Source organism: Pogonomyrmex barbatus, unplaced genomic scaffold, assembly GCF_055798465.1.
Source record: "Pogonomyrmex barbatus isolate J1 unplaced genomic scaffold, ASM5579846v1 scaffold2, whole genome shotgun sequence".
NCBI lineage: Eukaryota > Metazoa > Arthropoda > Insecta > Hymenoptera > Formicidae > Pogonomyrmex > Pogonomyrmex barbatus.
Genome location: NW_028297116.1, coordinates 20072488 through 20100404, shown reverse-complemented (window position 1 = coordinate 20100404; position 27917 = coordinate 20072488). Strand labels below are relative to the sequence as shown.

The window sequence follows — 27917 nt, the reverse complement described above, 5'->3', positions numbered from 1 at the left end:
ACAACGACGCACGATAGTGTCCAGGGATTATTTATTATCACATCGGCATATCTATGAAGGATGAGAGAGAGGTTTGCAAATAATACGAGAAATCGATCTCGTCATTGCCGCAGGTATAATGGCACGCTGAAGATTCCATCTTCTCTACAGATTGTACTGACGACGTTCTTTACTGTTACATCCTTTCCCGGCCGGATACAGACGGAGGACGCTTTTGTCCGTAGAGACGCAGAAGAAAAAAAAAAAGGAAAAAGATAAGAGATCTTACCGTGGCGATATATACGAAAGAACGTTGTCGCGAGGCACGTCGGAAATGTACGACCCCCTGGATGGCTTTTAGTCGGATATACTTCTATAGAGTAAACTTTTGTCGTTGCATTTGTCGATGAGAGCATTCTCTTCCAGGTACCATTGCCCCCCTCTCTCTCTCTCTCTCTCTCTCTCTCTCTCTCTCTCTCTCTCTCTCTCTCTCTCTCCTTCTCGCACAATTCGTCCTAATGTCGCCTTTACCATTTTAATTCTCTCCCTCAAATTTATATAGCGAGAACGACTCTCTCTCTCTCTCTCTCTCTCTCTCTCTCTCTCTCTCTCTCTCTCTGCCTTTGCAAGCGATTTCTGCGTTTGCAATCATTTTTATTTGCAGTCATAAAGACAAAATTGCGGGCGTACCTCGCTTGTTCAGCTGATCTTCCACTACGACGGCGGATATCATGAAGACATTACCCACGCTTCCGCCGACGGCAAGAGAGGCCAACAGCAGAAGTCGAGCCACTCTGGACCAGGCCGACGACAAGGTCACTGGTGAAACGTCACCGTCGTTAGTCATGTTGCTACCGATCGCCTTGCTGAGTCTTTCAGATTCGAGATTGATAATATTAGCCATGGTGCTTGTAGCACCGTTGATCATCGTCACGTTCATTCTGAAACTGAAAAGAACAAATCGTTTCTTATCGTATAGCTTTACAGTGCCATAAAGCGAAAATGATAAAAGTACTGGTTGGCGTTACTCTCTACGTGGTTGAATTGAAAACCAAGTTAAAATTAAATTTCAATAACCATTATAATTAGAAAATCTCACTTTCGAACGCACAACTATAATCTGTAACTGGGTCTATAACTTTAACTAGATATTTTGCTGGAGTATCGCACAGATGATTAGCGGCAAAGGCAACAAAGTTTAACTTCGATGAGCAACACATCCCTTCCGTCTTTCACAAATTTAAAGGACGGTTCATGGTGATCTACAAGTCTGGAACACGGAGGAAACGAGGCTGAAGCTATTCGATATCACGCTATTACACAGAGAGAGGCTCTTTGAAGATTAGGGCCGACAAGACCATACCGACCACCCTAATTGTGAATTATCGATCGGACTACGGTGTGGGGATAGTCACCTGTTCCGACCGTGGCCCATGTTAGGTTTCCACAATGCCCTCGTTGTCGCTAACAACATCTGTGCAATATCATGGTAATTAGCAAATATAAGTGTCGCGACAATCAGATAACAGCAGACGTTATACGGAACGGTTGAAAAAAACATCTTTAAGAATTTAAGGATGCATAATAATCGCTTAAGCTTCCTCATCTTTAGAATAGCTTCCTTATCTTTAGATAAGAAGTTTTCACGGACATGCTAGCTTGCATGAATAAAATACGGTAAATCCCTGCTTTTGTTTTTATCAAAAATATATTTCGAAAAATATAAAACAAGAGATTAAATCTTGTAAAGATATTTATTATTTGTGGAAATTTATCTTAACAAACTTATAGCCCATAGCGTATCATTAGTTATATATATATATATATATATATATATATATATATATATATATATATGAACAAAATTATATAGTAAGTGTTCCAATTCCAATACTTATTAAGATACAATACTAATGATAGCGTTCTAAAGAGTCTTCAATCTTTTAACTTTGTTCCTAACTTTAGAAAAATACGAAACTTTTAACTCTCTTTTGTTAACAAACTTTTCAACTTTCCTTTTCTAACATTGTACATATATATATATATAATAACACTATCGTGCGTTTTAACTCACGATTGTCATTAGATCTTAATGTTTTAATTTATATGATTAACGTTAACATTAATTGTATAGTGAACTTATCTACGAAGATTATCTACTTTGCCATTCTACATGTGAATGAAAATGTCTCGGCTGTGCCTATAGCGTTTCCAAAGTGGATCTTAAATTTTCATTAGCAAATGAAGCCTCAGGCGGCCATTTAAATGTTTAACACGGTCCATTCCGTTGGGCGGCGGACGCGAAGAAATTAATCGCGAGATGCATTTAAAAAAAAAAATCTACATCATCACTCTTTCTTCCGATCGACGCGAGCTATCGTTCCTCATGTATAAAAATATTTTCACTTGTTGCATTAGGGCTTGAAATGGCGAGCCCCTCGAGCCAATAATCTCATCAATCCCGTTACGTGACCTTTCACGCACATCGATGTCGAATCAATTTCCCCGCGGACACCGTCGGGATCTTTTCCTAATTGAAAAACGACTTCTGCGAGCGATCGAGGCGCCATTCGCGCCATGGAAAAAGCAGTAACTGCAAATTCTCGCTTCCATCTTTTCGCGTGAAAGAGGATCAGCCGGGAATGATCGATGTTCGCTGTATACGAAATGTCCCAAAACTCGATCTCCCTTTTTCACACTCAGGAATTGATGACTTTGACAACTGTAAAGGTAAAGGATTTCGCAAAGAATCGTCCATCATTTAATTTCTTACACATTTATTGTTAATATTTTTATTTTTAATTGTTAAATATCGTCTAGACGTCTGCGGTATTTTTATTATTTACTGCTATATTTATGAGAATTTGAATTCATTCCTAGTCATGCCTAAAAGTTGTAGACATTAAAAAATTCACAGTCGAAAAAAATAAATAAACATCGCGACAATTTTGAGACATCCTGTACAAAGATCCCGTTGGACGTCTTACGTTTCGGGATTCGGGGGGGTACGACTTTTATGTCCGACTAGGTACGACTTTAAGCGGCTTTTAAATTGTAGATCTATTTCGAGAGGTGTCTCCGACCGTCTGACTACTCGACGAGACGTATAGATTACAATCTCATTGCGACACCTTGCAAAAGTGGATCTCATTCGCGATGCAAAATGATGCAAACGGTCCCATCGGCGGAAGAGAGCATCTCACGTTTCACGAGTCTCCTCCAATCCCGTTCGAATGTATGCGTAAAAAACGAGTTACACGCTCGTCCTCTCGAAATCTAGAGCGCGTCTCGATACAACGATGGATGTGCCCCTTACAACGGGATGTTGACGAGGAACCACCAGGGTCCATCGACGTGGAACCTGAATGAGCTAGATTACAAGAAGATGTGATTGCGTCTCCGCGACTAGGAAAAAAAAAAAAGAAAAAAAAGAAAAAAAAGAAAAAAAAGGAGAATTGACTCAGAAATCTGAGATGTTAACGGACGATTGCAATCTTTTGAATCGATCTTTTATTCCATCTGTACGGTGAACTCTAACTCCTCCTGCTCTTTACAATTGAAATCTTTACACGAAATCTCCATACACGCGACAGCCACAAAATTCGGCTATTGCCGCGTCTCCCGAACGGATTGTCGCTTTATCTATTTCAGAATGCACGGCGGGGCGGAGGGAGAGAAAGAGACTCGTCTAGTCCGAGCTCGGGTAGACCGACGGCGACATTGTCCTCTCGTCACGTCTGACGGTCGGAAATTTCATATTTCCATTCAGACAGCGGAGACTCGTCGCGCGAGAGTCGTCTTATATGCGACTTGACCTGTGAGCGCAGAAAATCCGCGAAAATCTATCGTAACACCAGCGGTCTCGCGGTGATATCGGATATTTCGTGGATCGATGATAGCCAGAGAGGATACAATTAACTCTCGCGCCAAGTCTAGTCTACGTTCGTTTCTCGTGCTCGCGACAGACGGGGATAAAGCGTCGGCGTTGAATGATAACGCTCGCGTGTTCAATTGCTAACCTCGTTGCTTACCCCCGAGATCGACCGCCGCCGCCGTCGTCTGCGAAAGTTGCTAAAATTTTTACGACGCCGACATACGCGACATTCCCTGCGACCCACCCCCTCACCTCCAACCTTCTGTGAAACGAACGCATGATCTTCCGGACGATTGTTACGGTCGGCGCGTACTTGGACTTTTTTACGACTCATTAAAGCCGAAATCGAAATTACGGTGGCGCGATATATATCATGTTTTATTGACGATAAAGCTAGCGAGGAGTAATTAGGTTCGTATCAAGTTTGCAAACTGCTTCATTTTAAGACTTTCGGAACTCCGCACCCGCGTGCGCGCGCGCGCGATGCCATCAATGCTCGAGGAGTGGCGCCGTTAATTTGCATGAAAGTAATCCGCAAATGAATATTCACCCGGCATATCATTAAGACCGTGAAAGGGGACGCGAGCCGGCCCAGAGTTAAGAGTTAATGTTCACGCATCCGTAACGATCAAAACATGTTCATTCCGTATTTATATATGTAAACCGTCGAAACTCACAGAACAAAATAAACATGAGTCTTTCTACCAATTTAACAAATGTAGTACGACGTCTTAGTCGAAGTTCCGTAGTAGCGCAGCTATATATCGAAAATTAAAATAATTAATAAACTATCACAAAGGCATGTCGGATGCGAAGTCGAACGACAAATTTCAACATTAAATGATCCGTGCAATTACGCGCCATTACTTTTATACGTCTTATCCACCAGTTATGGATTGGATATATAACGCTATAACTCTTTTAATCCAACAGAAGACGTTGTAAAGTAGATTCTTGAGCCATCGCGCTCCGATCGGCCGCGTATAAACCGTCGATGGACGATTACAGGGCGGAAAATAAAATTTCTCTGGGAAACGTACGTGCCGGCGTGATAAAGGCGACAACAAATTTCGCGGATGGCGGAGTTACGCGATTACGTGACGCGTCGGCCGGGAAGGTTACGAGAAAGTTTCTGGAGTGTAAAGTGGGCTTAAGGCAGCCGTAGGATAAGAAGTCACCGAGGCGAGGCTTTATGAGGAAGAGAGGGATATAGAAAGAGAGACGACGCGATCGTGAGAATGTACACGGCTAAGCAAAAAATTCCTCTAGAAAAGTGCTCGAAACGGCCCGGAAGTTTCATACCCGAACTCCTTAACATCCGGATCACATACGCTGGCATCTTTTAATAAATAAGGCATCATCGATACTTGGTGCGAGATGCTGTAATTTCCCGCGACTACATTTTTGCGAGTGCTTTGCGAGGACGAATGGAATTAATAAAAACGTGAAAATCGACGATTTACGATAGAAACTTTACTTTCAAACATATTGCTAATAAATGTTTTCCCACGACATAATTAACCAAATAATTCCCTAATTATTTATATTAAATCAATATGATATATTTTTTATTTTCTTTATTTAAACAAAAACCATATATTATATCACTTCTTTGTGTCTGTAATATATCTCTTAACGCTATAAAAATATATAATTAAAAATAAAGTAATTTATTTATTGCATTTAAATTGATACTTTCGCCTACGATAATTATGTTACCTGAATCTTGGGATTATGGAAAACCAACAGAGAAGAGAATGGTGAGACTATGCGTAACACGATCTTGAACCGAAAGAAATTTTTATTAGCTCCTTTTGGCGCGTAAAAAACCTGAATCCCAAAAGCACGCACTCACCATGCAGGTAGATTCCTCCATAATTTCAACTTCTTTATCTCTTTTACCTTCCTTTCTTCTGTAGTATCGTCTTATCTAATGGATTTTAAATCGTGTGAAACATAACAACGCACTGATTACTATTTCTATCCGAGACGGGAATGGATTTTTTTAATCAGTCATTATTATATACGACCGCCGCAAATCGTCTTGCTAACCGTGAATGCTTTGCGAATTTGTATTCCACGTCTTTTTTTTCCGACGCCTTATTTATCGCATAACTTTCTGACGACGGTGTCGCTCGTAAATCGAGAACTTCGATGTCGCACTTAAAATTCTCGCTTTTTGCTCGCGAGATCCGCGATAATACGTCACGCGCTTACTACGTAAGCGCCACGCACCAGCAATTATACATCGGCGAAAGAACAATTATAAATTATCGAGTCAAGATTAACGACATCAATGTATGCGAGATATATTATACCTGCCGCTGTTTTGACCTTCTCTTTAAATGAAAATTTAGTGTGGCATTATTTTTCTTACTTTACAATCGTAAAATATCTTCGTGACCAAGTCTCAAATTAGCATTCTAACGTATAATCTACCTAAAATTAAAGCTAATGCGAAACTTACAGATTTAGATAAAAAGTAAAATTTAGTTGCGTATTTGCATTTATGATATTTATAATTCACAAGAAAATGCTTTTAATTACCTATATAACTGGAAATGTACATTTCCAAATTCGAAATTATACTTAATAAAAAATTTGTTTGGAGAAACTATAGAAAATATAAAAAAAATATCACGACGTGTTCCACATTGTAACACAACAATTCAAATTTCTAATAATGAGAAAAATCGATTTCCATTCGCATGATGTTATACAGATTTTGTACACTTTTTTAAAATGACATAATAACGCATATTATACATATCGTTCTATGCACTAGCGCTGCATATAATATCCATTCATTTGATGCACATGGCATTATATTCCTGACTTAATAACAAAATCGATTAAACTGTCATTGACGCAAGATGTTTAATATCTCCCACCACAGAAGATTTCCGCATGCTCCCTACTTGCTTTATTTATTCTCTTAAACAATACACCCCGCTCGACGAAAGAATCCATTAAATAGCTGTGAAGCACAGTGTAGATCCCACCTGGCTCCGATCTTTTGTGACCGAGCACAATCGGTCGGCAATTTCGAAATATTAATAGAGGAACTGATGCCGCGAATACGGGTACACGAATCTTTATTGTGCGTTTTAAAAAAAAAAAGACACCCACGCGAGAGGAAGAAAAACAAGATTTGTACTGCAGTATTGTAGTATATCGCAATATTGCTAAAAGAATTAAAATGGAGAATCTCAATGGGAGCCTCTTTATTCTGCGCTCTAAAGCAAACGCGCGTTCATAATATCATCAATATATATATTGCGAGCATAATATCGCGAGCAGCGGTCTGTGTCACAGTCGAACAATACCGAATCGAGATATGCGTTCCCGTACGATTCGCCAGAAACGGCGGATTTTTCATTACGGAACGTCCCCCCGTTTTTTAATTAATACGATTCGAGGCAGGAATGCGACGGGGCGTGCGCGACTTTGTCCACGCGGGCGCGGGCGCGAGAGCGCGATCTGCATAGAATTCCGCCCTTTAAAATCTGCATCGTTAATTTCCGTCAGAACATCTGACGCGTACAAAAATGTGCCACGTGCATATGACAAGCGTCCAACTCGATCCTTTATCCGGCGCGGCGTGGCGCGGCGCGACGCGCGGATTTCACTCGTCGAGTTAGCGGCGCGAGCGCGCGGACGATCGGCTGAAACGACAGCCAGAATTCTGTCCGCTATTTGTTAACATTTTTTCGAGATTAAATTTTAATCCCACACGGCAAATTGGCTTAAGTGAAATCTCCTTAGTATATAGCGCGCCGCTACGGAACTGGATTTAAATCGTTTCACGCTACGCTGCCAGATTAGGTTGCTCCCGGGAGCACAGCTGGAATTGATATTTTCAGTACCGTGACCGTCGCCTGAGGAAGACTATTAAATGCACGCTCGTTTCCTTCAAGTGCGTATGTGCATTCGCAACATAGATAAATAGTTCGTTTATATATCCGTATCCGCTTCCTTTCTCTTCCCCCATCTTGTTCAAGATGCTGTCTCGCAAAGTCATGAAATACAATTAGTATTTCTCAGAAAAAATAGGATTAAAAGAATTAAGTAAAAAATAAAAAAATTTTTTTCTATTTTCTTTACATCTCTAACTAACTTAACTTCTATCATTAAATCAACTGTTAATGATAGATTCGTTAAGGAACTTGGCCGTCAACTTTCCCGTCTTTGCAATTAGGCCTTCCATGAAATTTTCCGCGTTAATTAAACATCGAATTCAAATTTCCAATCAATTCCAAGACTCCGACCCAAGGAATCAATCGTTAATTCTAAACTTGATAGATTACACAAATATTCTTTTAAAATAAGTTTATAATTAAAAACTTAATAAAAACACAAACAAACAATCATGTTGAAAACTTTGAAATATAATTGGAAAATATAAATACATTTTAAATTAATTTTGTAAAATAAATAAAACATATTTTAACTCTAAATATAAAATCACAAACAGTCTAGGCAAAAAATAGTGCTTTATATGACAAAATGTTAAATTAATAAAATAATAAATGTAAGACACCAACCCCACAAACCAGATTTAATTGCATAAATTATTAAAAAGTAATTCCTTTAGCGAAATTATATGGAACATTCAATCGGAAGTTACGCCTGTAATGTGTTCACTACAATATTCACGGACAAAGTACACTTAGCATGACTAACGTAACCCGTGACGTATTTACGAGCAGAGCGTGAGGTTCAAAGAGTTGAGTTACAGAAATGCATTTAACCAGAAACATAAGGGGACGGCGCACAAATCGTAACATTTTACACGACAATTTCAGGATTAGGTAGCACCTTGGGGTTTTAGAGTCCGTCCGAATGGCGGTGGTTTCGCCTCGCAATGGCCCACGTCCGACTTCGTCGCCGTCCGACGATAAAAGAGGAGAAGGCCGCCGTTTATTACGTCTCCCTCGTCAGTCATTATCCTCCACGGGCAACTCCTCCACGATATTGCGCCGGAACGGAACGTCGCGACGGCGTAATCCGTGAATGCGGAGTAATCAGCGGCCGTTTGCGCGCGGCATAATTGCCGGTCGCGCCTATTGTGCGTCTCTGTACGCGCGGCCGACGGAAAACTTGCAGAATGCATTTCCGAATGAAATGCAAAATTATCCAGGTCCGGCGAAGCCAGGACGGGATTCTCCGCGGGAAATTTCGCGAACACCGGCACTCGTCGCCGTCCGTCTTGTCTCGCCTCGCGTGCGAATTCGCGACGAACGCAAACGTCAGAAGAAACGCGCGCGCACGAGATCGTTTCTCTTATTTTTATCTACCGTGAAGATCATTTACGGTACCTCGAAGAATTCCGGATGGAAACTGTGCGCGCGTCTTCTTGCTAGCGGAAATATTGTCTGACAGGTCACTCTGTGATCTGAAGCGGTCCACCGTCTGGTCTTTGTGTCCGAGGGTACTTCAAAGTGTAAAATTAAAGTGAATTCTTTGCTGTCTTCCCTAGTTTGGAACAAAGAAACAATTTTCGCACCCTGCCTCCGGCTTTCCTTTACGACGCTCAAGCGCCTCTCTCACCAGAGTTCCGTGTATGTCGTCAGACGAGCTACTGAAATATTACGACAATATCGATCATGTGCGCCATACGCCACGATAAAGGCAAAACATTTTTCGAGAATACAAGCCGTGACATATTGTATTTAATATTTGTATCGATTTGACTTGCATTCAATTATTAAATAATTGCCCCCAACGACAATAACGTAACAAAATAATAAATATAATTAAAAGCACAAAAGATTTTAATCACGCTTGCAATTTATAGGTTTAAATTTCTATAGGGTGTTTTTTGGGCAATCGCACATATTACACAATTGATTCATATTTTTTACTTATTTTATTATTATTAAAACATAAAAGTAAGAGTAAAGTTTATAAAATCTTTGTAGATACTGTGCGTCGCACGCGCGCGCGACTATTATGCTTGGACGATATTAATCCTCTTATTTTTAAACTCTTCCTATTAAAGGACACGGAAGTTCTTTCTGAACTTAAGGTCAATTTTTCTCAGCTGGGAATAAGAAACCCGCTTTTTTAACGAACCTGTTAGATATTACTGCTACGTTGTTACATTATTACGTTATTAATCTCTTTCGAAACACGATGACGTGGTTCTTGTAAAAATCTTATTTTACATTTTATCATCATCTAAAGTTGAAAGCGATTTTCCCAACCTATCGGGAGCTGGTTAAGGATCAAAGCACGTCCTCAATATTGACTTCATTTTCCGAGACTATAAAGGCAAGCAGCATATCGATCTCTGGACCTCGCGACACATGCTATTTATCAATTTTTATTTTTCCTTATTCTTTACTGTATAGTATTCTATGCTCTCTTTCTCGCGTAAATGCAATTAGATGATGCATATGCGTATCACCATGATGTAACTGCGTATACGGCGGTACAGGGCATTTTCATCGAACACGGTGATTCTCTCGTATCTCAGTCATTAATTAAACACGTTCTTCCGGTCGCCGTTCGTCTACTCTCAAAATTAATTTCGTCCGTCGATCTTTCGTAGTCCCATCTAGGAAACTCGCTCTTGTTTGTACGCCACTTCTATCCGCGATTCCATTCGTCCGTTATATAAAACGCTGTGTACTTAGTGCTCGACTCCGCTACAGAGCAAGCAAAGAAGCAATTCAGAAAGTAACTAACATTTGAATTCGAAATTTTACGGGGAACTCTGTCTCTCTTCCTCCCCCCCCCCTCTCTCTCTCACTCTCTCTTTTTCTCTCTGTGTGGCAAACCGGGCCGCATCGGGTCGGAGAAACCGTTGGAAAAATTGTTCGAGCCATCACGCATTTGACGCATATAATTACGAAATGCCGGGCACGCATTTGCATAAGCTGCAAATTGGACATGGAAATTGCATGATGTTTAGTCAACCGTTCATGTATTCAATCGCGCCAGTCGGCAGCACCGGCATTCGTTTATAAGCCAACCGACGTCGATCAACAATCATTCCCGAAAGTTCAAACACGTGTGTAACGCTTCCGATGAGCGTTTGTAAAATTTATTTTACCCCGGTACCCGCACGACGACGCTGCAACGCCGTCGAACCGGCACCTCTCATTAAACGCAACCCACATGCGTCGAATATGCATATACGCCGCATCAGACACGCATCGTTGCGCCGCGCGGCTCGTAATTAGAGAAAATTAAATCTACGTATTAAGCTCCACGAAATTCTTGCATAAACTGCAAGTCTTTTTTGGTCGAAACCAATTTTCGTTACACGCAGATTGCGTCGAGTGGGCAGTAGCCTGCGTTTCCGTCGCATTTCGCACTCCCCATTCTCTTTCTCTTTCTCCCTTTCTCTCTATCGGACGAGCTTCATGAAGCTTTAATATTTTTTACGCCCCGCGCGTCTGTCAAAGGATATTTCACTGTAGTCACCGGCAAATATTTATTGCGTATCCGCTTTTGCGCAGGGATAATTTCATAATGCATTACTCGTCGGGGCTGCCGTGAAGCTCTTTGATGCGAGGCCGAAAGTAGGAGGAAATCCACTTGAAAAACTTTATACTTCGCTCCGCCGGCATCCGAAACTTGAGAAATCCTTCAGACAGCTCGCGGAAAACTCGAGAGGACCGGCGTTGCATCGCGATCGATATCGCGATTCAGCGCGCTCTCTCTCCCGCAGAGGGAAGTCCAGGTTGACGCCTAACTTCGTTTGCACAGATGAAGACAGTCAAAGCATCCGTCTCGAGATAAGGCGGAAACGAAGTTTACTTCTTTCACGCCTGAAGCCTCTTTTAAGTGTCCGGGCGCGATCGCGGAAAAATGATCTGTTTCGTTCCCGCCCCGTAATATCGAAGGCGGAAGCGTTGTTAGAAACCGGAAAAGAGCGAAGGGTGGGAGAGAAGTTGCGATTAATCGGATCTCATTAAAATTCTCATTATTGTATAAATATCTATAAAAATGATATCCCGACGTGAAATAATAATACAAAAGTATTTCCCAGCATCGAAGGATAAAATTACATCGTAAAATAATTCTGTTAAAGGACTGCCTCGATCTTATTATGGTGTCTCCTAATGAATTTTTTTCTCTTGTTGTATTCCTTAATTCACGTGTAGTAATCATCCTATCTGATCCTAATGCTGATCAGATTTATCAGTTATAAATGTCGTAATTTCTCTTCTGTTTTCTCTTCGAGTTCTTCTTCGCGAATGAAGAATGCGGGATATACGATTACCATGAGATCATGTGTCTTACACAGCGGGAGGCTTTATCGAGTAAGAGACTTTACTTATGAGATCATCGAGTGATTTTTCTGTCAAGGATAAATGATTACAAGCGCGATAAAGGACGCAATAAATCGTTATCGATTTTTCTTCTCTTGCTCGTTTTGATCATGCATTTACACTTAATATTTCCTCATATTATCAATATGCCAAATAAGGAGATACATCTCCAAGATAGAATCATTATTATTAGCACTAATTTGCGAGATATAAATAAAACTAAGCGTTTTTGTCAAAAATCAATTTCTATTTTCTCTAACGTAAGATATAAAATCGTCACGTCGCTAGATTTATCCTGGAAATTCAGAATTTTAGTTATTTATCTCCAGACCAGCGATCGACATGCTATTTCCAAGTAAATCGCTCAAGGAAATTAAATTTTAAGAATAAGAGCTAAATATATATAAAATATATGACACTGATTAAATTAAAAATATAAAAATATGTCTTTTATATTTTTTTTTATTCTCTTATTTTAATTGTGATATTTATAGAAGCAAAGAGAGCGAGAGGGATGAGATTAAAGCGATATATCGCTATTGTTTGACACATATTTGGCCCACTTGAAGTAGTAATTACACGATGTAATTACAGTGTATTGCATTTTGAATGCGGTTATGGGCCGAGCTCTCCGCAATTGCAATAACAGTCAATGCGAGGCGTATTTCATATTGCGTTTTCGACGTGCGGTGGCATATAACTAGCGGCCGCACCTTGTCTAAATGAATTTGCATAGACGGTTGAACAGTCTGCGCCAAATTTGCAACTCGCTCGCTTTGATATTCGTTAGCCGTGTAGCTTTCACGTTACGACAAACGCCCCCGAAATTATACGCTAACGTATTCTAAAAAGAAAAACCGCACATGGTTACGACTCTAAAATTTTAGACGAGGTAATTCCGAAACAATGAATCATCGCCGTATTTATGCTTACTCTCACTTACTCTTTGATCAAAGTAATAGAACGCGACTAATTTACTGCGCAATTACAAGCTGCAACTGTATCGACAAGAGATAGCGTAGATATATACCAGACATATATTTAGCTTCGAATGACGCGCCGTAATTAAGTGTCACGCTCAAGATTATTGTACACGCTGAAGTTGCCAATTTTAGTTTATCAGCCTTAAATTGTTATTACGCAGCTGTATACGCTGCGGACCCTAGACGCGATAACTATCTTCGTAGTTTTATTAACAACGGAAGCAAGGGGAGAGACGGGAGAGGGCGGCAAGAGAGAGAGAGAGAGAGAGAGAGAGAGAGAGAGAGAGAGAGAGAGAGAGAGAGAGAGAGGAGGGACGGAAGTAAAGTCCTAGCCTAGCACTAACTCTCGCACCTCACGCGAAACTCACGCCCGAGTATTAGAGCGTGTACAGGCAACACAGGGATATCCGCGAACTTCGTCTAAATTAATTTTCATAGACGGCTGAACATCTCAATTTGTGCCGAATCTGCAAGTTGCCTCCCTTGATGTTGCTAGTTCGAATAGATCGCGCCCGTGCCCGGGACGGAGCCTGCCTCGGCTCGGGCCCCTCAAGTTCGGCCCTTTAATAACTCACCGGCAATATTACGGCTCGTCGAGCTTCGCGACACGTCGCAGATAAATTGCATCGTTTAGCGGACACGCACCCGCACATAAACCCTTTAATCCTCAGTAAGCAATCAGGTCCGGCCGGTGCAGCCCTGCGCTCAACGATATTACAACGGTTGATCTTGCCGACCATCGAAATTCCGCAAAGGCCAGCTAATCCGGGCTTCAAAGCGACGTTATGTTTGATAGCGGGCTTTAATGGGTTCGCGATAAGAGATATGCCCGACCGAGCATCGTCGCTAACGACGCCCGTCTTTTTTCGGCTCTTATTTCCCGCCGCAACTTGCGAAAGGATATTTACAGCTCTTATTGTACTAACCGCTTAATAGTCGACAGATAAAAACAGTTAGCCGCGCGATAAAAGCAACGAGTTTGAGACAGTCATTGATAAATTCGCAAAAAAACATAGAGAACATTCTCTTTTCACATCCTAAGGAAAATACTATATCTATATTATTAAATAATTTCTTTTTTTTACATAAAAAAATTACTTTAATTCGTAGAAGGCCGAAAGAGGAAAATTATGTCTCCAAACTCTTGTTACAGTCGACATTGAGTCAATATTTTGAAAATGTCATTACGACAGTAGGTATCCTCATGATAGTAGGTCATAAAATTTTTAGAGTCGCTGCCGAAGCCGGAGCGGAAAATGAATAGGCCGGCGAAGGAATTCCATATTAATTCGAGTCGATCTCGCGAGCTTGTACGCACTCGTCGCACATTCGCAGAGCCAATATCAGTACTTATTAATAAACGTCGACTCCTCGCCTATTCGCGGCGACTCCTTTGTGTTCGAAAATGAGTTTCGGGACGAACGTCACTTCGTTTCCAACAGCACCGGGGTGGTTGCCTGCGCCGCCTCCCATCCGCTTTGCGCACCAAGCGCACGTTTCGGTATTCTGCCTGGTGAATAATTTAAACGAAAGCACGGGGGAGGGGGGAGGACAATCACGTCGCACCGTTCTGCCTCCGCAGCGCGGAAATCCGCAGAACGGAGGAGGGATCCTGCAGTACTCCGTCGAGATCCCGATAGATCCTGCCGCGCGCGTCGGGCTCTTTGACAAGATTAACCCTGTTTTCCGGCCAGATTCAATCGTATCGGAGCACCAGCTGGTACGCGGCATCCCTTCATCGCCATTCTTTTCTAAATTTAAAGATGTTATCTGCATGCCGTTCGTTCAAGATACTACACGAGCCATCCTCGGAAACGGATGGAAAGCCATTTTATCGCGTTACGAAACAAAAGTTACAGTCAGTCGGTGTGAGTTTACTTTGCCGGATAACTTTGACTCGCTTATGTACATTGTGATAAGCTCACGTTTATCTGAACGTGTGTCGAGTATTTTAACTTTGGAATAGGCACGTGAGTGACACGCGTTATTTTTTTTTTTTTCAATGTGTCTTTTTGGTGAAAATTCGCAAGTTAAACACTCCTTGACGTTACAATTTCATACTCGACGAAGAAGAGCACGCAAAAGAGATTGAGGGAAAATTTTATAGAAATTATTTCAATAAAAATATACGATATACACCAATTGTGCGCTAATAAACTTATTTCTGATTCTTTTTGTTTTGATTTTTCTTTCTTTTTTTTAAAAAATGCGAAAATTAATATATATTTTTATACGGATGTGTAACGTTAATTTTTAATTTACTAATCTAGATAAATAAAATTGAGCAAGCACAAATTTATAGATTAAAGATTGCTATGAATTATTAATTAAAACTATATCAATTTTTATAATGAACGTCGATATTTTCGTGAGTATCTTTTATAATTTTTAATAAAACTCTCTTAAATACGATTTTCATATCTCTAATAAAATGTCTCTAATAAAGTATCTCGAAGTTAAAATAGCTCGAGCCGGTGTCTCGTTTCTTTTGGAAGAAAACCGTTTGATCATCCTCCGGAATGTCCTCCATCTTACGCATTGCATCGTCGTTCAGACGTGCATTCAATGGCGTCGCGGAAATTCGCAGGTTTAGTGCTGAGATTTGAGGAAACTTGCGCACGACGTCTGAAACGGTCCCGTGATTCTCGTTATTTGACCTATGTCTGAGACGGCGTGTCTACGGTTTCTATTATAACGTCACGTTATACGGTCGATGTGGCAGGAACTTCGGGCAACCGTGCGCGTCTTTACGTTAATTACACGAAGTTTGTAGGTGTGCGCCCGCGCGCGCGTGTGTGTGTTGTGCAACGCGCCGCGGATCCGCTGCGTTTTGGGGAAGTCGAATCTCCAAGGCGCCGTGTGGATCCCTCCCGCTCTCTCGCAGCGGGAGTGAGATACATAAATCAAATTACCTTTGATCGTCAGTATAACACGGCGCTTACCGTCGCCGCGTCTAATTTATTGCGCTAAACGGCCGCGGGCGGCAATAAAGTGCGAGAGAAAGAGAGCAGCCGGCGAGAAAGAGAATGCACTTTGGGTGCACGGCATAACAGCAAAACGTGCACACAGCGTTAATATGCGCGCACGAACCGGATAACAGGAGGGTAAATTTTATCCGGACGCGCGTCACGCGTGCGCGCGCGCTCGGAGCTCGTCCGTGTGAGTGTGTGTATGTTGTCGTTTTACTTTTCCGGTTTCTGAATTGGCTTTAACTTTCAGTTGGTACAGCTGCCCGGCGGTAACGCGTGAATATTCATCCGCGGAGGTATTTGATTGCGCGAGGGAAATAGCGTGTAGAACGCGGCTCGTACGTGCGGGGGCGCGTTTGCGGACCGCGCGCGCTTTCTCCACGACGAATCTGAAGTCTCAGGTGTCGAATGAGTGTTCTCCAACTTTTTCCAACGCGTTCTCATCTCGTCCGGGGAGAGGAGGAGGACGGGGAAGGCGAGGAAGGGAGGGGAGAGGCGGAGGGAAAAGGAACTTTATTTTTTACCCATTTCGAGTCGCGCAATTAAGGGACCTCTTTGAAGTTCCGACAATTCCGAATTCTAAATTTAAAATGAGAAACAATTTCTTCTCCTGGCACCACGACGATCCGTCTCGGGAGGACGGCGAATCGCAATAAGAAACAAGTAGACCAATTTAATTCAATGCTCCTCGAGACGCGACGCGAATGGTCGTGATTGCGAGAATTAGACTACCCGGCATTAATCAGCCGTTAAATGTCGCCGGCGTCCACGCTCGCTTGGCGGGCGATTAAAAAATGCGACGATTAATTAATTTTTCTTTCCTTTTTTTTCGTCAAATAGCCGCAATCGCGCCTGCGGCGTCGATCGTCATTTTGTGCTTTCCGGTTAATATTTTAACTTTCCGTCTCGCGCCCACCGAGAATTAAAGCGACCAAGTGTTGCCTGATTAAATGTTTACAGTTGGTGTTAATGATCGCACCTGTTACTCCCCTCTGCTCTTTCCTTCCTCTCTCGCCTCGCGATATCTCATTGGCTATTTTATCAGAAATTTTATTGTTCCACATGCCGTGCTTGCCACCTGTATCCACCAGTTAAATACAGTATCGTCAGATTACTGCGACACTAAGCGGAATAATTTTCACGAAACACATCCCGATCTCCGTCCAACGGCGCTGCCACGACGAGTTTTCAGCCCGTGATGGTTACGCGCAATACGTTATCCCAGTGTATGCGCAGGGGAGAAAAACGCCATTGCCATCTGCCACCGAACGATTATTATTTCCCAAATAAATTAACGAACGCGTAGTAGTAAATTGTGCGAGCGACGCGACGCGACGCGACGCCCGGTGGCCGGTCGAAGATAAATTATGCTGCCGATACGAGCGTCGTAAGCGATAAACATTAACCACCGCGCGCCGTTACGACTCGGCTACACTCATAAATTATCTTAATTAATTGCGCCGAGACATGGCGCAGATCCGCTGGCGCATTATTTTGTAAGACGGCGATTCGACTTCTCGACTTGCCCCGTTCCACCTTTGCGCGTTTTCTCCGAGTCTTCTCTCCACCTCTCTCTCCTTCCCTCCTCCACGTTTCCACGACGTCTCTTTCAATACCGTTCAAGGAATTCTTCGAAAAATCCCGCTTTTAGAAACTCACATTGCAGGTAACGGTGTTTAAGACAAAGGAGGACATCGAACGCGACCCCCGTAAAGCAAATTCCACGGATTTTATCGGCTGGTCCTGGGGACATTCCGAAACCGAGTAACTTCATTTCTCGAACTGCCTTCGATATCCTTTAGCATTGAGCCGAGATTTACGAGCGAGTGTAAAATGTCAAAAGAAAGTCTCGAAGAAGTTTGCGAGTATTTAGATATTTATATAGTGATGAGGATGTTTTTAAAAAGTTGTTGCGTCCGCGCATATTTAATATGATACTTACAAACGCGGCGTAAACGCAAATGATTCGTTCTCATTCGGTTTTGCATGAGCAATAGCAGCAACATTCAAATTATCACAATTTTCGGATTCAGCGCAAATATTTATCGAAGTTATCTGTTATACGCGGTTTTAACCGACCGCTATTCATAAATATTGTTACAACCGCCACTCTACCGAACACACGAATTGCCACCATTAACGATTCAACGTCGGATTCTATTTATATACGGCGCTATATCGGCGCCATTACCGTCACGGGGCTTTAATCACGGTGCTCACCCCTGATTGCGGTTTATCGGGATTTCCGATAGCGCCGCTAAGCGCAGCGCGTAATTGCATGGATTTCTTCGTCGCAATCTGCGCGTATTTATTCTTCTCCGGCGCGGCCGATCGGAACAGCCATCTGGTATTGAGCCTCTAGAAAATATGCGACATAATGCGATCAAGAATATTTAATCTTTAACCAGAAATTGAAATCGGTGTTATCTCGGTGAAATTCAATTTCAGACGCCATAGGTAGAGAGAAATATATCTCATAAAGGTCCTATGCGAAGAAAGGTTTAGCAAAAATTCTTGGATATAGAAATGCGTATACATGGAAATGAATATGGAAATGTGCCAGGTACACGAAATATTATAATATTAACATTATATGCCTTAAAATAGCTCTGAGATAACTTTACATCGAAATAAATATTACGATTTTTATCCTTTGCATTAACAACTTTGGACTTTAATACCTAAATAAAAGATTCATATCAACCGTGAAATGTTGAATTGAATACGAGATAATAGTGCTAGTTAAATATGAGATAATAGTGTTAAACTTAGATGATAAATAATTTTATTTCATGCTTTTACATTTATTTGCTATACTTATATAATAATAATAAGAGGTTTTACGCTGTAAACCATTTTTTTCTTCTTAAAACAAGAGAAACTCTATCATATTTGAGAAAAGAAGCTTGATATTGCCAGAATTAATTGAAGATCTCTTTGATAAAATATTTTGAGAAAACTAATAAAACATTTTGAGAAAACTTCAATTTGCTTCAATGTACTAAAACTGGAGTTTATAACAAAAAAATTTGCTTGAAGAAATTATCATAACTATTATACTTAAAAAGCTGTATATAAATCGTTGCTATGGAAATGTTTTATGCTTGTTCGATATTTTCCTATTAATGTTTCACGTCTAATAATTCTTCAGCTCAACATTTTTCCGGAGGAAATTCTCTTCCGTTCCAATTTCCGAAGATTTCATCCCCTGTCCGCAATTTCGCGGACGTATTATATTAATTCCGGTTGGAGCACCTCGCGGCCGCCATCGACGAATTAGATTAAAGAGGCGCACGCGGCCGCTATTTATCATCTCGCGCGATAACAAAATTATTATTATCCAATTAGGCTGCTATAGGGAGTGCCGGACGATTTCAAAGACAGGGGGAAGGAAGAGAAGGAGGGACCTCCTCGCCGCTTTCACGGATGAAATTGTAAACAAATATGAGGGTGGCTATCGCGATTTATTCAGGCTAACAAGCAGGAGGAAAATTCGGCGACGTCGAGCCCGCTCGTACAACGCTTTATCGGCGTTTCGCTTGCTATTAATGACCGTGGATGTATCTTATCTCGCAGCAGGCATGCAAGCGGGAAGAATGCCGCTCCTCGTCGACGCCGGTCGTGGGTAACAATAAAGCCGGGTACACACCTGGTCTGGGAAAAAAAGCGCGACCGCGGCGCGGTGACAGAAATCAATTTCCCATCGCGCCGCTTCGCTGCAAAAAAATGCGCCCGCAACGTTCGGACGCGCGAAGCTTTATTAAAAAGTTAATTGTGGTGGATGGGAGATATATACCGCGATGTATTCCGCGGTATATATCTCCGTTGGACACTTCGTAGAAACGCAGTCGATAAAACGCACACGAGCGTGTCGGTTTTATGATACCCTGAAACCGTCGTGTTTGGCGAGCGCAACTCGGACGAACCGGAGACTTTCCGTCGTACAGGAAAGACGACTGCTTGCAGAATTTTCACGCAAGTAAAGTATTTATTCTGACTTCGAAAGATCCTCCGGCTAAGCTACTCTCTCGAAACGTCATGTTTATCTTTATCTCCTGCTTGAACAAGCAGATCTTTAATATATTTCCGTCTACTGGCGACGAAAATACAGGCATGAATCTCTAGTTCGCGGAAGATACGGAATTTCCTAGAGTAATATTACTTTCGCATGCGGTAACCGAAATAATCGAAAATATAAATCGCTGTCAAACTCGTCTATCTTCACACTTTCTTCCTTTTAATTCTTCCATGAAAGACAAATAATTACCGCTAATCTTTTGCTTCACGTTTCGATATGTGAAGCAGAAGCGAAAAATTGTTTATTTAAGATGAAAATACGATGGTAAAATGAGTTCGGGAGAATTTCATCCTCCTGGCCATTCTCATCTTTTCATAATTCTGTTATTGGTTTTTCTTTTCATCTTAGGTTTCATCCTGGCTTTTATCTCTTTCTCTTCGTCCACGTCACGCAAGAGCCGCGGTGTGAAAGCCGCGTAATGGCCGCGTGACGATCGGATCGACCCTTCGCATGAGAAGGACAGCCGCCGTATTTTCAGGTCTCAAAGTGCAACCCCTTCGTGCCGAGGCGTACGCAGCTAAGTTACTCGACCGGCACGATATTAATTAGTCCTCGTCTTGCGCGCGAAGAACGACCGACCCGGGCGTACCTCGAGTTCGCGCGTGCTCGAAATTCAATCGCTCGCACAGCGGTCGCTAACCGGGGTGGAATAATAATTATCACGGCAGTTAACCCCATTTCCAGGCGTCTTCGATCACAGTAGACACTCGTCAGGCTGGTTCGTAGCAATTCTCCTTTCGGCCCTATAATTAATTCCGCGCCGCGCAGTGTCGCGATACGCGACGCGGCGAAAATTGGGGGCGGATTTATTCTATCCAACTTGTACAAGGAAGAGAGAGAGAGAGAGAGAGAGAGAGAGAGAGAGAGAGAGAGAGAGAAGTGAAGGGCTAAAGAGAAACACTCTCTCGATTGATACTCGCATGGTCGGCCGACGGTGGATTCTAATTGTCCTTTAGCCCCCGTGTTCCGGACGCAATTTAACCCGCCTCCGGCTTTGACCCTGTTATTTCGACGAAATTATGCGTTTTGGACGCTGCGCGCATCCCGCTACCGTCCGGTAATTCTCGAGATAATCATATAGCAGTAGAACTTCAACTAAATGACCAGTGACGTAACTAGGCAAAGGATGGCGGCGCGAGATTGATAAAATTTACCCTAACATCGATTTATGTAATATTTATTAGGTTATTAATACGCTAATCGGTTACTTGGAATATATTAGAATGGCATTAGCCATTTCTTAAAAGGAAGAAATTTGGAGGATGGGAAGATGCGTTTAGATATGGCGGGGAAGAGATACCAAAGCCCTCCATGCACCCAGGGCTAATTACGACTGTGCGAATGCTTGATTGTCAACTACGCTAAAAACAGATGGTGTTGTTGAAAAACGATTTCTTTGCGCGCGCCCCCAAATTTCGTCCTCATCATACCTGCCTATCTATTATTATACCAAGCCGTTATTAGTAATTGCAAATTATCTATCGTAATCTAAGCAGCTGACATTTATTTGCGTCGTATAGAAGCGTGTGGCTGCATCCTGCCTGCTATAAAATTATACAGAAGTGAATTGCAATTCCTTTAAAATCATTGGATTAATATATGCACGTGTTAAATTATCGTAATGGTAATTTGTATTTCCAATCAGAGGATGGAATAATTTCTTAGAGAAGGATTAAAAGGGGCGCACTTCCTATATTGCTCTTTCTTTGTTATTAATTAAAATTACAGTTAAATTATTTATATTACAAGCATGACTACGGTTTACAACGCATCTCATTTCAGTGTATTAATAACCAAGAGCAAAAATTATCATAACAAAATATAGGTATAAAATGCAAATCCGATCGATTGCATTCAGTGCACGAACTGATAATGGTGCCAATTTACGTATGAACTCAATGGTTTATATGAAGAGCTTATTAAGTCAATACAGAATCCGCTTTGCTGATTACTGGTTTATCAGCTCTGTCGTCACATTGACGGAAATTATCGGCCTATCTCCGTACACGCTTCCAGTCTTAAGATCGGTCTAACAACATCGCGTCGGAATTGATCCCATTGATAAATCTCGATTTTTAAAACGAGACCACGTCGTCCCGATGATACTTATGAGGTTCGTAAAGTGATGCTTCAACCTTGGCATCAACCTTGGCTCGAGATCTTGCTTGGTAACACACCTTAATTGATCGTAAGAGTATTTTTTATCCGCGGAACGAGACGATGAACTCGTTTCGATCTGGTTATATCGAGAGAGCGTCACATTCACAGAAAAAATCCTTGTGCGAATCGAATCGATACTATCACTGGATCGTTAAATTTCGACTTGACTATATATCTTGTGAAACATATTTCTACTTTTCGCAATCTCCGGATTTATAATTATACAGTTATCGATGTGTACTTTTTACTTTTTTTTAAATTTATTCCAGATATAATTATTCTTATTTTATTGTCATTAGTTAAATGGAATTGATTATTTTAATTAATAATTTTAGTAATTATTTTAGTAATTAAATATCCAAAAAATATCACTTATTATCAAATATCTTATTAAATCTCACTTATAAAAATATCACTAATTGTTTACATTTTAATAAATAACTTCGAATATTTTATTCGTTCTTTTTTTATATCTCTTACAGAATTCTTGAGATGTACCAAAAAAAACTTTGACAAAATTTCACTTCATCGATGAAAATAGATAACATATTAAAGTTTTTGCAAATTAAAATTATAAACAGATAAGAAAATTTTTATTAATTATTCTTGGATGAATCAATTGTCATTATGTCTGAAAAAGAAAAAGAGAGATGTATGCTAGCTAAGAGATATAAATTAAAGTAATAAATTTCCCTAATATCTTTGTCAAACAGAAATCAACTAAAAAAAATCATTAGAGAACTTTATTTTAAAATTTAATTCGATTGAGCTCAGATATTGTATATAATTATGAGTTTCTTTAATTTGGTTAAAATAAAAATTAACTATTACTTTAACTAAGTTGAATCTTTTAATGATAGACGAGATATCTACAATTAGAAAATCGTAAAATGCAAAATCATAAAATAATATTTTGTTGTTATCTGAATAACGTAATATATGTCGTAATATCGCACGTATTAAACGTCACGATAAATCGTACACGTACGTTAACATCTTAACGTCACGCGAATATATGTACGTTGGTTAAGTGGTTAAGTGCGGCAAATATATCCCATATTCGCTGTTGACATGCTCGGCGTATCTGTCTTGCCCTGCTTGCTTCGCGCGCGAACGTAGATACGAGCGTGTACACGTGTGTGTGTGTGTGTGTGTGTGTGTGTGTGTGTGTGTGTGTGTGTGTGTGTGTGTGTGTGTGTGTGTGTGTGTGTGTGTGTGTGCCCAAACAAAATGTCAGAATCAGACAGGGCCTCGTTACGCTAAACACGAGGCGCGAATTCCCGCCAAAGTCGTTAAGCTGGGCGATAGGGGAAATGCCTGGTAGTTCCGGATGTAGCGTGGATGTGGAGAAATATGACGCGCAATACATGCCTCGTGCCTCGGCTGTGCAGCTCGTTCGATGATCAATCATTCGTTCGAGCGGAGTGATTCGACCATTCCCTCGCGCGCGCAGCTGATTAGCGCCTACGGATATGTCGTTGCATCGCGTGGGTAATCAACGTAATTGCCTCCGGGGGATGTCTTGGGAATAGAAACATCGCTCTTAATAACATTACGCATGTATATATGATGCCACCGCGGCGGATCGCGTCTCTTCTCCTTCGACTTCTTTCTCCTCATATTCCCGTAAAATTCAACTTTACACAGACGAGAGATAGAAATCCTTCATTCATTGAATACCAATAAAATGGAGCATGCAAAAGATTCGGGTCGCTTCACTAGTTTATAAGAAAAGTCTGAAGGGCGTAATGCGGCGGCATTGACGAAGCACGTCGAGGAAACGATTCTTCCGTCTGAAAGTACTCTTTCTCGAACCAGCAACTTCGTTTGTGGCCGCGCGATACGAGGGATCTACCTTGACGGAAAAACGGAGACAGAGAGAGGCGGATTAAGCCGACGTCGTCCCCGTTTTTCTCGTGATCGGAGAACCGACGATAAATGCGTGGCGACGCGAAAGTGTAAATGGCTGCCGCGCGCTTTAGTTACGACGTGCAGGCACCCGCTGCTGGTAATCGCGTCCGCTCGACAGCCATTTAAAAGCCCTCGGAATAAAAAGAGGGACGAGGACGAATGCACGCCCATATACGAATGCATTAAATCAGTCTCTATCGGAGGAACCTCAAAGGTTCCTTACCGCCGCGAGTGCTACGAGTGTTACGGGAAGGGGATGGGCGCCTCTCAGAGCTTGCGCTGCACAGAAACGGATCTGGAAACGCGCGAATGAAGTTTAGTCTTTCAAGGGCGATATACATTTCCCTGCCTGGAATGTTTCCCGGCATTACCGCGTCATCCAGTCGGATCGTCAAAGGGTAATTCATTGCACCTCAAATGCGGCCTTTCAGCACGCGACAATGGAGAACGTTCCTTCGGAACTTTAAAGTCTCCCTGTGTTAAATATCGTTCGAGGCGCACACGCAGTCGCGACGGAGATAAGCACGGAATCCGGGAGTTTCGTCGTGCACGCAAAAATAACGCGGTGCACGACATTGCGTTCCGTATCGCGCAGCCGACGTTGTTTCATACCTCCCTACGGCATATCGGCGACGATCCCGATGCAGAAAATCCTCTTACGACCCCGACGCATTTTGCTCTCGAAAGCCCCGAGATCAGTCCGCAAACCATCGATCACGGTTTCCCGAGACGTCGATGCTACCCTCCGGTCGATTGTCGGGATCGAATCTTGCGATATATAGCAGGCACCTGTCATTACACAGATCGCACGCTTCAATCACCGCGCTTCTCTTTCTCCCTCTCGCGGCGCCTTCCGCATGAAAATTTCGCCGCCGGCGTCGCTCTTTTAACCTGCTTGTACAAAAAACAGAGAGAGAGAGAGAGAGAGAGAGAGAGAGAGAGAAAAGTCGCCTTGTTTTTTGCGGATGATGAGGAGTTCTTACCGCAAGTCACGAACCACTTGCCTCCTCGGTGGCGCATCGGTGAACGCGCATATTCTTGATACAGCATCTTCCTCCCTAAGCGAAGCCTCCTATTCTTCTCATCGCGCAGTGTCCAGCGTTTTCCTTTCTCTGTTCTATGTAACATATATACCGCTCTCTTTGCAGTCAGGGCAACATAACTACGAGTTACGAGTGCCGCGCCGCAAAGTTTTAATAAGAATCTCGAAACGACCGCCGGCTGCGAGGAAACACGTTTTCATGCGAACGCGAGAACACTGAGGATTTAAATCATTTCTTTTCTCGGTGCCTGTGTTCATTATCGGAGGGCTAAAGTCACTTATTGCTACATATATCTATACGTATATTAACTTCTGAAAAAAACAGGCATAACTCTCTTTTAAACTAAAAAAAAGAATTCCAAGGAAATTTATATAATTTTTAACGAAGTCTACCTTTCTACGATCCTATGAGGTGTTTTTAGATAAAAATACAGATTTTTTTAAAACAGAGTGCACACACACACACACACACACACACACACACACACACACACACACACACACACACACACACACACACACACACACACACACACACACACACACATATATATATTGATCCATCTTGTCCTAAGTAAATGTAATTAAAGATATGGTTCTGAAATACAGATATTAGAGAGAGTTCCGGAAAGTGAATAAAAAAATAGCAAACTGATTCCACAATCTCTCCCCCAGGAGAATTACGAAGCCTTTATCGGAATTAAACGTTAACCCAATTTTCGTGCCGACTATGAATACGTTGCGGATATATCGGGATGGAATATTGCCCCACCGGAAGTTTCCTCGCCAAAGTCTTGCTACTTTGGCCGCCAGCCGATTTCTCGAACATCTCTCATGCAAATGCCCTGCCGCCCTCCGCGTCGTTCTTTCCTCCCAAGTGGCGGCAAATAAAAGGAGATATCGCGACTTCCTACGACTAATTAGAAATGTGAATCTCCTTAGCTCGGTTATCTCTTGCGCACGTTAATTCCTTTAATGATTGCGGCCAGGCACGAATCGCGTTTTTCCTGTCCGGAATGTGGATATCGTGACAAAAGTCGTGGAACTCGGATAGCGCCGCAATTATATCGCGACGTGAGATTTAACTTTTTAAACTATAATCATTATTACGTAACATTTGACGTCGGTATTTTTCTCGGCAGAGCTACTTGGATGAAACGTGCATCGAATTAATTAAGGAAATTTGCACGATTTTAGACGGTAAAGCAACATGTTCGAAATTCTCCGCGATTCTACTGAGTTACATCGCGAGTTCTCACGTGACGCGTGATTTGCAATATTAATATATTCCTGCATGTTAATTATCTAGTTGATGCCGGCTAATATGAAAAGCGATAAACGCCAGTATAGTACACGCAATAATTAGCAAAGGCTCGTTATTACATGCTTATCAACTGTACGGATGTCATCATCATCATCATCATCATCTTAATTAGCGAAGCTCATTAAGTTGCGCAAGCAGTGTCGGTTAATTTAAAAACCACACACCGAATAGAGTGATATGTCACATACGCACACGTGTGACGCACGGGTTACGAGAAGCGGAGTAATAACACTTATTCGCGGACGCGCGTTGCTAAGGCGTCGCTATCATCTTAACTCTTTCACCGTCAAAATTGAACGATTAGATGTGACGACAAAGAGCAAAAAAAAAAAAACTGTAGCACTTGTTACGATCGAAATTTCTTTAACTACTTCTAGAACTCTATTATGATTCAAGAGGTAAAATAAAAAGTTATTCATATTCATATCTTAAGTTAAAATTAATATTCATATCTACTCATAGCTGGCCATAATCTTCCCAATCTTCTTTGGTTAACAGAATATTAATATCGTGATCGTTGAATACCGCTTTAGATGTACGTAGCTGTATCGCGTTGAACGTTTAACCCCCGAAACGACGCGTGTTACACATTCCGCGACTGCGTAATGCGGTTCGCCCGCGGTGTGAATTTCACGCTTCCTCTTTTCGCCCCGGCGAGAGCGACGACTACCGGAACAATTATTCAAACTATTACATTATCAAAGGCGACTACCTGGCGTATTTTCCATTTTTCGAATTACGCTTTAAACGGCGGCCCCGTTCCGTAGCCGCAGTGCGGCGCGACTCGGCGCAATAAATGCACCGAGAACAGTCTCATTCCGACATGAATGCTAAAAGGGCATAAGGATAAAGGGAAGATCATAGAGCGTAAGGGGCAGGGCGGGCGGGGTGGAACCGGAGCGAATGAATTTATTCATACGAGATGTTGTAACCACCGTTCCGTGGGCGGAATCCAATTTTGTTAGCCGTCCCCGCAGACAGAACAGAACGGCTAATACCCATCACGGAGGGCATTTGCCGCGTTTTAAACGGGATAGTTACGGCATTTAGCGACGACTCCAAGTTTTTCACTAGTTCCTTTCCGCGCGCACCTCACAAACTCGCGCGATGACGCCTTTCCCGACGTCAATCCCCAACCTCTTTTCCTCCGCCCGTTAAGGGGGCTAAGTCGAGTTTGATGGCGGCGAAGCGCGTTCCTTCGCGGTAGTTTACCGCGAATCCCAAGCTGCAAACGACGTCCTCTCGCCCGGCGAAATTTGTTTGGAAACTTTATTCATTCGTAGCAAACGGTCACTTCGCCCGTTTCCCCCTGCCC

At 42.0% G+C, this 27917-nt stretch overlaps 1 protein-coding gene across 7 annotated transcripts in view; it reads right to left on the bottom strand.

The window, feature by feature from the left end:
- The window catches only part of LOC105423659 (adenosine receptor A3), a 409096-nt gene that overhangs the window by 275700 nt on the left and 105479 nt on the right, over window positions 1–27917 (bottom strand). For all 7 annotated transcript variants that reach the window (XM_089077435.1, XM_089077433.1, XM_011633490.2 and 4 more), the window contains one exon: window positions 670–926. In XM_089077435.1, coding sequence (XP_088933561.1) covers window positions 670–926 — 257 coding nt within the window. The remainder of the gene's footprint in view (window positions 1–669; window positions 927–27917) is intronic.